Source organism: Garra rufa, chromosome 5 (assembly GCF_049309525.1).
Source record: "Garra rufa chromosome 5, GarRuf1.0, whole genome shotgun sequence".
Taxonomy (NCBI): Eukaryota; Metazoa; Chordata; class Actinopteri; order Cypriniformes; family Cyprinidae; genus Garra; species Garra rufa.
The window spans coordinates 41313592-41326063 of record NC_133365.1 but is presented as its reverse complement, the minus strand read 5'-3'; the positions used below and the strand labels follow the sequence as shown (position 1 = coordinate 41326063).

At 38.6% G+C, this 12472-nt stretch overlaps 1 protein-coding gene across 1 annotated transcript in view; it reads left to right on the top strand.

Moving 5' to 3' along the window:
- Window positions 1-2782: 2782 nt before the first annotated feature.
- Window positions 2783-12472, top strand: part of arhgap20b (Rho GTPase activating protein 20b) — a 60291-nt gene continuing 50601 nt past the window's right edge. Inside the window, exons 1-2 of the mRNA XM_073840087.1 lie at window positions 2783-2866; window positions 4870-4937. Coding sequence (XP_073696188.1) covers window positions 2783-2866; window positions 4870-4937 — 152 coding nt within the window. The remainder of the gene's footprint in view (window positions 2867-4869; window positions 4938-12472) is intronic.

The following is a 12472-nucleotide window of genomic DNA, read 5'->3' as shown; positions in this document are numbered from 1 at the left end:
CACACACCGTGAACACACACCCGGAGCAGTAGGCAGCCATTTCTGCGGCACCCGGGGAGCAGTTGGGGGTACGGTGCCTTGCTCAAGGGGCTCACCTCAGTCGTGATATTGAGGGTGAAGAGAGTGCTGGTTATTCACTCCCCCAACCTACAATCCCTGCCGGACCTGAGACTCGAACCTGCAACCTTTTTGGGTTACAAGTCCGACTCTCTAACCATTAGGCCACGGCTGCCCCATAATAATAAAAGGTCAAACAGCTGAAATGCATTTCAGAGCTAAAACCAAGCCCTGAGGTAGAGCTCAGAGACAGGATTGCATCAAGCCACACATCTGGGGAAGAGTACAGAAAAAAATTCTGCTGCATTAAAGGTTCAGAGAAGCATGTAGTCTCTGTTAACCTTAATGGAAAAAGTTTGAAACAACGTCAACTCTTCTTAGAGCTGGCCTCCTAGCCAAACTGAGCAACTGATGGAGAAGGGTGGTGTCCAAGAACCTGATGGTCACTCTAGTTGAGCTCCATGATCATATATTCAGATGGGAGAAACTTACAGAATGACAAACATCACTGCAATACTCCACCAATCCGGTCTTTATGGTGGTGTGGCAAGACTCAATCCTCTCCTCAATGAAGACACATAAAGACACATGGAATTTGCAAAAAAGCACTTAAAGGACCCTCAGATTGTGAGAAACAAAATTCTGTAGTCTGATGAACCTCAGTTCAAAGCATCATGTTTGTAGGAAACCAAACACTGCTAATCACCTGCAGAGTACCATCCTAAAAGTTAAGTGTGTTGGTAGCAGCCTTTTCAGGGAAGAGACTGAGGGACTCAGAGTAGAAGAAAAGCTCAATGCACCAAAATATTGAGATAGCCTTAATGAAAACCCAGTCCAGAGCATTTAGAACAGCATTTAGAACGTCAAACTAGGCAGAAGGTTTACCTTCCAACAGGACAATGTCCCCAAGCACACAAAGAGTGCAAGAGTGGCTTATTGACAACTCTGTCAATGTCCTTGAGAGATCTAGCCACTGCCTGGGCTAAAACACAATCAATTTTTTGGAGAAACCTGAAAATGTCTGCACGACCCCATCCAAGCTGACAGAGCTTGAAAACTGAGGTGAAGAATGGCCGATAATTGCCAAATGTTGATGTGCAAATCTGTTGCATCATACCCAAAAAGACTTGAGGCTGTGAATGTGCTTCAACTAAGTGAGTTAAGGGTATGAATACTTATGCACTGTACTTATTTCAGTTTTTATATTTTTTATAAATGTATGAAGTTGTGACATTCTGATTTAGCTTTTTCATTATGTTGCATGGAGTGTAGATTGATGTGGAAAAAATACGGTGGCCGAGAGAGGTCAACGCGCTGCAAACTTAAGAAAACACATGCAAACAGAAAAAACGACAACAAATTAAGAAAACATCTTCATCAGTTTGACAACACAGGCGCTGCAAATCCTCGCAACGGAATCACAAATACGGAAACGCGCTGCAAATTCTCACAACACAACCAAACTCAGAAACGCGCTGCGAACACAGGAACGCTCTGCAAACACACGAACGAAAGTACTTTAAAACAGTTTAACATAAGGCAGTAACAACAAAATGTGAAAGAAATGAAAGGGTATGAATACTTTCGCAAGGAACTGTATGTGTGAAAAGTTCAAGCCTCATGTGTTGGACGATGCTACTTGATATATCTGTTTAATGCAACACAATGTATACTACATTTAAATATACAAGTACTACTGTACTTTGGGCCACTTTAATGCAATAACAAATTATCTATCTTCATCTATCTATTAAAAGGGTATAAAAAAATCTATCTATTAAAAGGGTATATTTTGGTTCTGTCTGTGTACAAGTGCTGATAAAGTGCTGTGTCCTGTCAAGTAAGAAGTGATAAGATGCGGGCAATCTGATAAAACCTCTTGAGTGACTCAGACTTCTGTCAAGATTCTGTCGCACCGGTGGGCAAAGCTTCATCTGCAAGTCTTATAAGCAATGAATTAAAACATTGTAAAGCATTTTTAAAAGGTTTTCTGTTATTTCCTCTGATTTTCATCTACATTAAGTTGCTGCATAATATATCACAGCTCAAAAGATGGCTAGTTTAGCTTCTATTTCCTAGTATTTTTTTCACCAATTAGGTCATGAACCGCAAAACTGCGTTTAAAGTGTGGCCATTAGATCTGCAATGAATGTTCAGCACGAAGCTGGACTGTTTACATGGTCGTCACAAGCTGCTTTAAAGCAGCTTTGAAAATACTGAATTGCTGCTTATTGCAAAGCTCAGCTTATTTTTAATAGTTTCTGTAGTGACAATAACATCCAGCTGGGGGCCTTGGAACTTCAGTGAATGTAGAACACTGAGCCTCCATGTCCATATTTAGAGAGAGAGTGAGACAGAAAGAATGTGTGTGAGGGGAAACGGGACAGAGAGAGAGAAAGAAAAACAGGGAAAGAAATGAGAAAGCCTTGCCAAGGAGGGAGGGCGAAAGGAAGAGGACAGTAATGAAAATTAAAGAGAATAGAAAAAGTTGTGGGGGGACAGGAGATGGGTTGGCTGGGTTAAGTTCCTCACACCGAGATCCAGGCAACTTCTCATCAGGGTGATAAAATCAAACCCCTTTATGATTGAAAGAAAGAAAAAATCACATTCTCAAAGACAATCCGATATCCTTTCCTTTGTGGGAATTGATGCATGTTTTCTGTTTTCTGTGAATAAGAAGATTTAGAGAAGCCTTGCCGAGGATGATTGAGGGAGATGGATGAAAATGAGTCCACACCAGAGAGTCTCAAACAGCATTGACCTTCAATCTACCAGAAGTGGACCGGTGACAAGGCCTGTGGAAGAAAAGGTGTGTGTGTACGTTCAGCAATTGATTTAAATTACATACCTCTTGTTCTGGTTCCTGGAATTAATTGCTGCATATATCTGTGTGAAGTTTTTCTTAAAGGGTGCGCAGCAAATCAAAAGCAAATTGGCCTGCATGCAGCAAAGATGATCACAATTCACATAAAAAAAGGCTGAAAAACTGTTTCCGCTCTGTAGTAATTTTGGGCCAGTAATGGGTTTAATTTGGTGAAAGCTGCTCATGTTTGTGGAAGTTTTAATAAGATGTGGAGGGGAGAGCAGTGCTGCTTACATTTACTGTGGCTATTCACTGAAGGTTCTTTTTCATTTGATGAAATAAAATGAAAGCGAATGGTTGAGTGGTGGATGAGGAAGAGGAGGAGGATGAAGGAGCAAGACAAAATGAAGATGCCGTCTAGATTACAGTGTGTAAAGTCAGAAGTGAGTGTTTATGAGAGCAAGCGCATGGCCGGTTTTGATGGCTGCGAACACATACGCAATATATGCAATGCATTATGTGGACACTCAAGAGGGTTTCTGTCTTTAGAAAAAGCACTTCTGCCTTTCTCTGTATTGCAGGATAGTTCCATCAAATTTAAATACTGAATGGATCCCACTGTAGCCCAGGCACGTAATTGCATAACCCAGCACAATGTCTGGATTTCCAGGAATGCTGTTAAAAAGGCATTTTGTCCTAAGGTTGAAAGAAATTGATTTTATTTAAGTACTATTAATATAATTTTTGAATGTCTGCTAAATGGTATTGTTGATTCGGTTGGAAGTTAATGCTGTGCTCGGTTTGTTGTAGCTTTCATGATGTGATGTTAATGATTAGGAAATAAAGTTTAATTTACGTTTGTAGAGTAAGTGCTGCATTTTTTTTTATTGAACCACATTTAATTTAGAACCTGCTTTTTTGGTTTGTGGTTTATGGTATGATGTCTACAAGAGTTTTAGCACATGGTTTTGTGTTGTAAGGGTACCAACTTTTCAAATGAATTTAACATTTTTGCAATTTTGAATTTAGAAAGAGCTTTCTTAACCGCTCTTACAGTAAATGCTGCTCCTATGCTGATGTAACGTTCACCACAGTCTCTCAGTCAGGTTATCATCAACCAATTTTCTTAGTTATAATAGCTTTAATCAAAGATGAGAAATACATATTTAGGACATTGAAAGGAGAGTGACTCACACTCAGACTGTACTTTTTTCTCTGCTGTGAATCCTGCTCATTTTGTGCCAAAAGCTTAATGTTTTTGTTGTTTTTTTCATTTAGACCCATGTGTCCTGATATCACATGTACATGTTGCCCAGGTGTCTACATGATGTGTTTTGCGATGTGATGATTTTTAAGAGCATCTGCTTATCTGCATTATGTCTTCACACATTCCCTGCCACAATTAGACTGCAATGCTTTCCAGATATGTAACAGATGTCTGTGTGCTTACTGGGCTACGGCATCTGATACAGACTCAACACATTTATATTAACATGCATGAAATATGAAGCCTGGGAAATCTTTTCTTATGGTAAATTATATGAGCTAATGTTATGTGTGGCCCAATATAATATTATTTGATTCTTTGTGGAAATCGTTATTGATTCTATTAGGATCCTTTACTATAAAAGAATTTATATGGGCAATTCAGAATGGGAATGTTTTCATGTGCCCACCGTAATAATAGAGAAATATTGAGCCTTCTTCTTCTTCCTTTTTTTTTTTTTTGCAATTTTGGCTGTTTTCTTTTTAATAAACAAAGGATGACAAGCCCTTACCACCTCTCCTTTTTGAAAGGTCAGTGAAGCATTCACACCAGATGTCATAGAAAGAAGGGAGATTATCTGAAAGGCGTGGATAGTTTATTCTCTCACTGCACAGATGGTTGCTGTAGTTACTAATTAAATTGATATTTGTTTCAGTTTTCTTCTAATTCATTTAATACTTGCAGCTGTTATGTGTGAGTTTGAAGATTTTGTGACATGTGTAAACTGGTTTTTATTTCGTAGAAAATGAAGTCCACAATTCCAAGAAGAAAAAACGCTGTTATTAAAGCTTTCAGCAAAACCAGACAAAGGTACATGGAAACAAACACACACACACACACACACACACACACACACACACACACACACACACACACACACACACACACACACACACACACACACACATACACACACACACACACACACACACGTTGGGTTTACATGTTTTATGGGGACATTCCATAGGCGTAATGGTTTTTATACTGTACAAACCGTACTTTCTATCGCCCTACACCTACCCTACACCTAAACCTAGCCCTCACAGGAGATTGTGCATACTTTTACTTCCTCAAAAAAACTCATTGTGCATGCTTTATAAGCCTGTTTCCTCATGGGGACCTGAGAAATGTCCCCACAAGGTCAAAATCTACTGGTATTCCTATCCTTGTGGGGACATTTGGTCCCCACAACGTGATGAATACCAGGTACACACACACACACACACACACACACACACACACACACACACACACACACACACACACACACACACACACACACACACACACACACACACATACTGGCTTGAGTAATTTTTGTAATGGGTGTTTTGAAGTGGTATTGAATGAAATTGTATAATAATTTAGATGTAATATTCTTTTATTTTCTCATTTCCAAACACACACATATACACATCTAATCATTCTTATCTTGTAGCACTGGTTCCTCCTTCTTCACCTTTTTATTGATTCCAAGCAGGAAATCAAAATGTCTTTTTTGGCCCTCTCTTCCTCACTGAATGTCAGAGCTCAGACAGAGCTCTGTTGAATCAAACATAATTACTTTACTTGGCACTTCTTGGTTGCAGGGCTCTTTCAAAAAGAACTTTATATCACAAAGTTCACAGAGTAAGAGAGATTTCTAACCTTGGTGGAAACTGGCTACGTGCTCATATTTTAAAATCAGTGTAGAAATGTCTGTTTTTTTCTCTCTCTCCCTTACAAAGATCATTTTCTTCATAGTTCACCCAAAACTGTCATTATTTTCTCACCCTCATGCCATACCAAACCTGTAGAGCTTACTTATTTTCTGTGTAACATTCAAAAATACAGTCGTGGCCAAAAGTTTTGAGAATGACACAAATATTAGTTTTCACAAAGTTTGCTGCTAAACTGCTTTTAGATCTTTGTTTCAGTTGTTTCTGTGATGTACTGAAATATAATTACAAGCACTTCATATGTTTCAAAGGCTTTTATCGACAATTACATGACATTTATGCAAAGAGTCAGTATTTGCAGTGTTGGCCCTTCTTTTTCAGGACCTCTGCAATTCGACTGGGCATGCTCTCAATCAACTTCTGGGCCAAATCCTGATTGATAGCAACCCATTCTTTCATAATCACTTCTTGAAGTTTGTCAGAATTAGTGGGTTTTTGTTTGTCCACCCGCCTCTTGAGGATTGACCACAAGTTCTCAATGGGATTAAGATCTGGGGAGTTTCCAGGCCATGGACCCAAAATGTCAACGTTTTGGTCCCCGAGCCACTTAGTTATCACTTTTGCCTTATGGCACGGTGCTCCATCGTGCTGGAAAATGCATTGTTCTTCACCAAACTGTTGTTGGATTGTTGGAAGAAGTTGCTGCTGGAGGGTGTTTTGGTACCATTCTTTATTCATGGCTGTGTTTTTGGGCAAAATTATGAGTGAGCCCACTCCCTTGGATGATAAGCAACCCCACACATGAATGGTCTCAGGATGCTTTACTGTTGGCATGACACAGGACTGATGGTAGCGCTCACCTTTTCTTCTCCGGACAAACCTTTTTCCAGATGCCCCAAACAATCGGAAAGAGGCTTCATCGGAGAATTTGACTTTGCCCCAGTCTTCAGCAGTCCATTCTCCATACTTTTTGCAGAAGTTCAATCTGTCCCTGATGTTTTTTTTGGAGAGAAGTGGCTTCTTTGCTGCCCTTCTCGACACCAGGCCATCTTCCAAAAGTCTTGGCCTCAATGTGCGTGCAGATGCGCTCACACCTGCCTGCTGCCATTCCTGAGCAAGCTCTGCACTGGCGGCAGTCCTCTTTAGGAGACGATCCTGGCGCTTGCTGGACTTTCTTGGATGTCCTGAAGCCTTCTTAACAATGCAGTAGAAAGGTTTTTTCGGGATTAAGTTCATTTTCATGGCAAAGAAGGACTATGCAATTCATCTGATCACTCTTCATAACATTCTGGAGTATATGCAAATTGCTATTATAAAAACTTAAGCAGCAACTTTTCCAATTTCCAATATTTATGTCATTCTCAAAACTTTTGGCCACGACTGTATAAATATTTTATATCCATTTAGGGATGCCAATGTAAACCAAAACTCTGTCTGAAAGAATGCTAAATACCAAGGCATTTTGGTATGGTAACTAATGGTTTGGAACAACATAAATAATTACAAAATTTTCTTTTTTAAAATAACTACTTTCTTCCATCACAGATTCAAATCTAAAGTTGAATCTTACAGTTGAAGCCCAAGCCTCCGTTACTAATTCCAAAACATCAGTTTAGAACTAGTAACAATTGTTACTGTTACAATTGCTCTAATATACCGTCCTCCTTATCATAATAAGGACTTTATAAGTGAACTTGCTGTGTTACTGGGGGACTTGGTTATCAGGCATGAAAAAATACTGCTGTTGGGTGATTTTAATATTCACATTTGCTGTCCTACAAAACCATTCACTGCTGAGCTTTTAAATATGATTGAGTCTTTTGACTTTACACAATGGGTTTCTGGTCCAACTCACATCCAGGGACATACTCTTGATTTGATTTTAACTCATGGTTTTTCTATTTCAAGTATTGAAATCAGTAGTGCCTCCTTTTCTGATCACAGTCCAGTTCTTTGTACAGTCCCTCTTACGGGCCGAATCCTAAAAAATCCACCGCTGGCACGTCTTACTCGTTGTCTTAGTCAACATTCTAGTCGAGATTTCTCTGTAGCCTACCGTGAGATTTGTAACTCACTGGAGTCAGACTCTTCTCTGCTAAATTTGGATGCTGATGCACATTTTAATCTTTTTAATTCCACCTGTGCTGATATTATGAACACTATTGCACCCTTGAAGTATAAAAATCATAAGCCTGTACCTGTGCCCTGGCACACTGAAACTACACGTGTATTGAGACGGACTTGTCGGCAGGCTGAACGCAAATGGAAGAAGGACAGATTGCAGGTTTCTTATGAAGTTTTGAGGAACTCTTACAACATGTTCCAAAAAGCCGCAAAGGCTGCAAAATGCAAATATCTGTCTGAACTTATCACAAAAAATTGTCACAAACCTCAAGTTCTCTTTTCTACTATTAATTCTGTTTTAAATCCTTCTGTGCATTCAATTCTAGAGTCCTCTGTTTTTCTCTGTAATAATTTTGGAAAGTTTTTTGTTGAGAAAATTACAACATTAAGATCGCAGTTGTCTAGCTCTGCCTACATTTTGCATGATGTACCATTATGCTCTTCTACCTGGTTTGAGTTTGAGCCTATCGATTTGATTTCATGTAATGAAATTGTTAGTCATCTAAAACCAACTATTTGTCCTCAGGATATTATCCCTCCTCGGTTCCTTAGACAAATCTTGGATATAGTTGGTCCTGGTTTGTTGTTAGTTATCAACAAATGTTTGTCTACTGGTTCTTTCCCTAATGGTCTCAAATGTGCTGTAGTGACGCCATATCTTAAAAAAATCAAACCTGGATCCTTCTTCTCTTTCCAACTTTCGTCCTATTTCTAATTTACCCTTTATTTCAAAAATCCTTGAGAAAGTAGTGTTGACTCAACTACAATCTTATTTGACTGTAAATTCTGTTCACGAGATGTTTCAATCTGGTTTTAAGACTTTACACAGCACTGAAACTGCCCTTTTGAGAGTCTCTAGTGACATTTTTACAGAAACTGATTCTGGTAAATCTATGGCCTTAGTTTTATTAGATCTGAGTGCTGCTTTTGATTTGGTTGATCATGAGGTCCTGTTGACACGCTTAGAGACATCTGTGGGCCTTCGTGGCACAGTTTTAAAGTGGTTTCGTTCTTATTTGACCAACAGATGTTTTAGTGTTAGGATTGGTCAACAGACCTCTTCTAGAATGCCTCTTAATTGTGGAGTTCCACAGGGATCAGTTCTTGGGCCGGTATTGTTCACCTTGTATATGCTCCCCCTGGCTTCCATTTTTAATAAACATAAAGTATCTTTTCACTTATACGCTGACGACACTCAGATCTACTTTCCATTAAAGCAGAATGATATAAATGGCTTACAACCAATGTTGGCCTGCTTAGAAGAATTAAAGCACTGGCTCTCAAGCAATTTTTTAAATTTAAATGAAAATTAAAACTGAAATAATTCTATTTGGGGACAAAGAAAATTCTGTGTTAGATGTTGATCTTGGTTCTCTGGCCCCTTATGAAACTCAGTGTGCTAGAAACTTGGGTGTTCTGTTTGATCAAAACCTGAAGTTTGATAATCAGATCAGTGCTGTAGTAAAATCTTGCTTTTTCCATCTTCGTCTACTTTCTAAAGTGAAACCTTTTTTATCACAGAGTAATTTTCAGACAGTGATCCATGCCTTTGTAACAACTCGATTAGATTATTGTAACTCTCTCTATTATGGTGTTTCTCAGTCCTCTCTTTCTCGTCTACAGCTAGTGCAAAATGCTGCTGCTAGACTGCTCTCTGGCACACATAGGTATGAGTCAGTAACTCCTATTTTATTTTCACTGCATTGGCTACCCATTAAATATAGAATTGATTTTAAAATTCTATTATTTGTTTATAAAGCCCTTAATAATCTTGCCCCTCAGTACCTTACGTATCTGCTCCGTCCATACACCCCTTCTAGAACTCTGAGATCCAGTGATCTTGGCTTACTTGTGGTACCTAGATCTAGACTCAAAAAACGCGGAGATCGAGCTTTTGCAACTGCTGGTCCGAAACTTTGGAACAGTCTACCGCTCCATGTTAGATTAGCTCCCTCTATCGCTGCTTTCAAGTCTGCTCTGAAGACACATCTTTTCTCTCTGGCCTTTAATACTCCGTGACCTCAATGCCATCGTTGTTTTATTACTCTTTCATTTGATACCTTGTTGTGTGTTAATTTTATGTTTGCGAGTTTATTATTCTACAATGTTCAGCACTTTGGTCAACTCTGGTTGTTTTTAAATGTGCTTTATAAATAAATATTGTATTGTATTTTATTGTATTGTAACGAAAGAAGGTTGAGTTGCTTCATTGAAAACTTAGTGTATTAATGTATTACAAGCTCACTGTATTATGTGTAGTAGAGTATTATGAGAGAGAGGTGGATTGAGCGAGTGTGAGATCGGTCTTGTATTCACAATAAACATTAGTTTGAATATCTGCTGATGAAACTTTTATCTTTGTCATAACATTAAGATCCTTTCTTCTGTTAAGGGTGATTTTGCTGCTCCGTTTATTTTGCAACTTTTCAAAGTAAAAGTTTTTACTGCTGACTCATAAGAAATGTTCATCATCATGAACATATAAGTTGCTGCTGCTAAAAAGTTAATGCTTTTTATGGAAAGGTGACCATGTTCACCCTTTCATGGAAATGGTATTCCCTGATGGTTGTGGCCTCTTTCAGCAGGATAATGTGCCCTGCCACAAAGCAAAAATGGTTCAGAAATGGTTTGAGGAGCACAACGAGTTTGAGGTGTTGACTTTGCCTCCAAATTCCCCAGATCTGAATTAAATCAAGCATCTGTGGGATGTGCAGAACAAACAAGTCTGATCCATGGAGGCCCCACCTCTCAACTTATAGGGCTTAAAGTATCTGCTGCTAACCTTCAGGGGTCTAGTGGAGTCCATGGCTTGATGGGTCAGGGCTGTTTTGGCAGCAAAAGAGGGAGACCGATGCAATATTAGGAAGGTGGTCATAATGTTATGCCTAATTGTTGTGTGTGTGCATATATATAATATTTGAACAAATTTGCACATGCATACATAATACATTTACTTGTAAAGCAAAATTGCTAAGATATTAGAGCTGTTGGCAGAGAAAGTATTACATTTATTTTGGCAAATAATTATTTTCATGTTTTAAAGGGATGGTTCACCAAAAATGAACATTAGCCCATGATTAATCACCCTCAGAGCATCCTAGATGTACAGTATATGACTTTCTTCTATCAGATGAATCCAATCAGAGTAATTTTAAAAATTGTCCTAGCTCTTGCACGCTTTATAATGGCAGTGGGGAGGTGTTTTTGTTCAACAGTCCAGAAAAAGTCCAATAAAGCACATCCATCTAAAATAAAAAGTGCCTCACACATCTTCAGGGGGTGAATAAAGGCCTCCTGTATGGAATCAATGTGTATTTTGTAAGAAAAATATCCATATTTAAAATGTAATAATCACTTTTCTCTAGCTTGCGCTAACTTTCATAAGTGCAAGCCATTTTTTGCTTTCTCCTCCGCGCTTCTGTGTTTGCAGTGCATGTGCTACACATATGTCCTGCGTCATCCATCTGAAACACGGAGCAAGTATGACAGTTAGCGCAAGCTAGAGAAAAGTGATCATTATCATTCTGTTTTAAATATGGATAATTTTCTTACAAAAACATGACGATTTGCTACGGGAGGCCTTTATTCATCCCCGGAGGCATGTGAAGTACTTTTTATTATGCATGGATGTGCTTTATTAGACTTCTTTTGGACTGTTACACAGAAACATCTGCCCATTGCCATTATAAAGCTTGTGTTAGATCGCTGTCCCCATGCCTAGACAATTAAGATCCAGCCCCGGATGCCAGATCTCATCAGAAAATATCAGTTTGTCCAGTAACAGAACCACTCATCAGTAGAGTAGTCTAATACCCAAACCCTGTTAACCCTGTCTTGTCTGGTACCCAAAATACCCAAAACACTATTAACAGTCTTCTGTCAGCCAAGAAGTACACCAAAATGTTATTCCATCCTGATGATTACACCAAAATGTTGACTGAGAAAAAAGTATTAAAAGTGAAGAGCAGAAGCAGGAGATGAAGTTATGATGGTAAAAAGGAGCAGAGTTTATTGAATAGTCTTAGTTGCGTATGTCTCAATGCTCAGACTTCGTCTGAAAAACACAGATCCAACAAGTATTGTTATACCAAACTGTTTCAAAACAGCATCCCATAAACTTTGAGGTTCATAAACATGCCCTCATATCTCTTATTATGAGGACAAACAGGCCATGAAACCACACAGTCATAAGACTAAACAACAATGGAAAAATAATAATGTAACATAATATAAATGACCAATCAATTAATAAATCAATGAATTGGATATATAAATGACTATAAGTAAAACACAACACAAATGTATGGTTGCTCTCTTGAAGCAACACACACACACACACACACAGTTTGCATTGGATGATCCTCAGATCCTTCACTTGGAAGAGCCAGAACAATTTTAATATAACACTTGATTGGATTCGTCTAAAAGAAGAAAGTCATATACACCTAGGATGCCTCGAGGATGAGTAAATCATGGGCTAATTTTCATTTTTGGGTGAACTAACCCTTTAAAATCTAGCTAGGTTTATTTACCCAAAAATGTCTTATTATCATAACACAAATT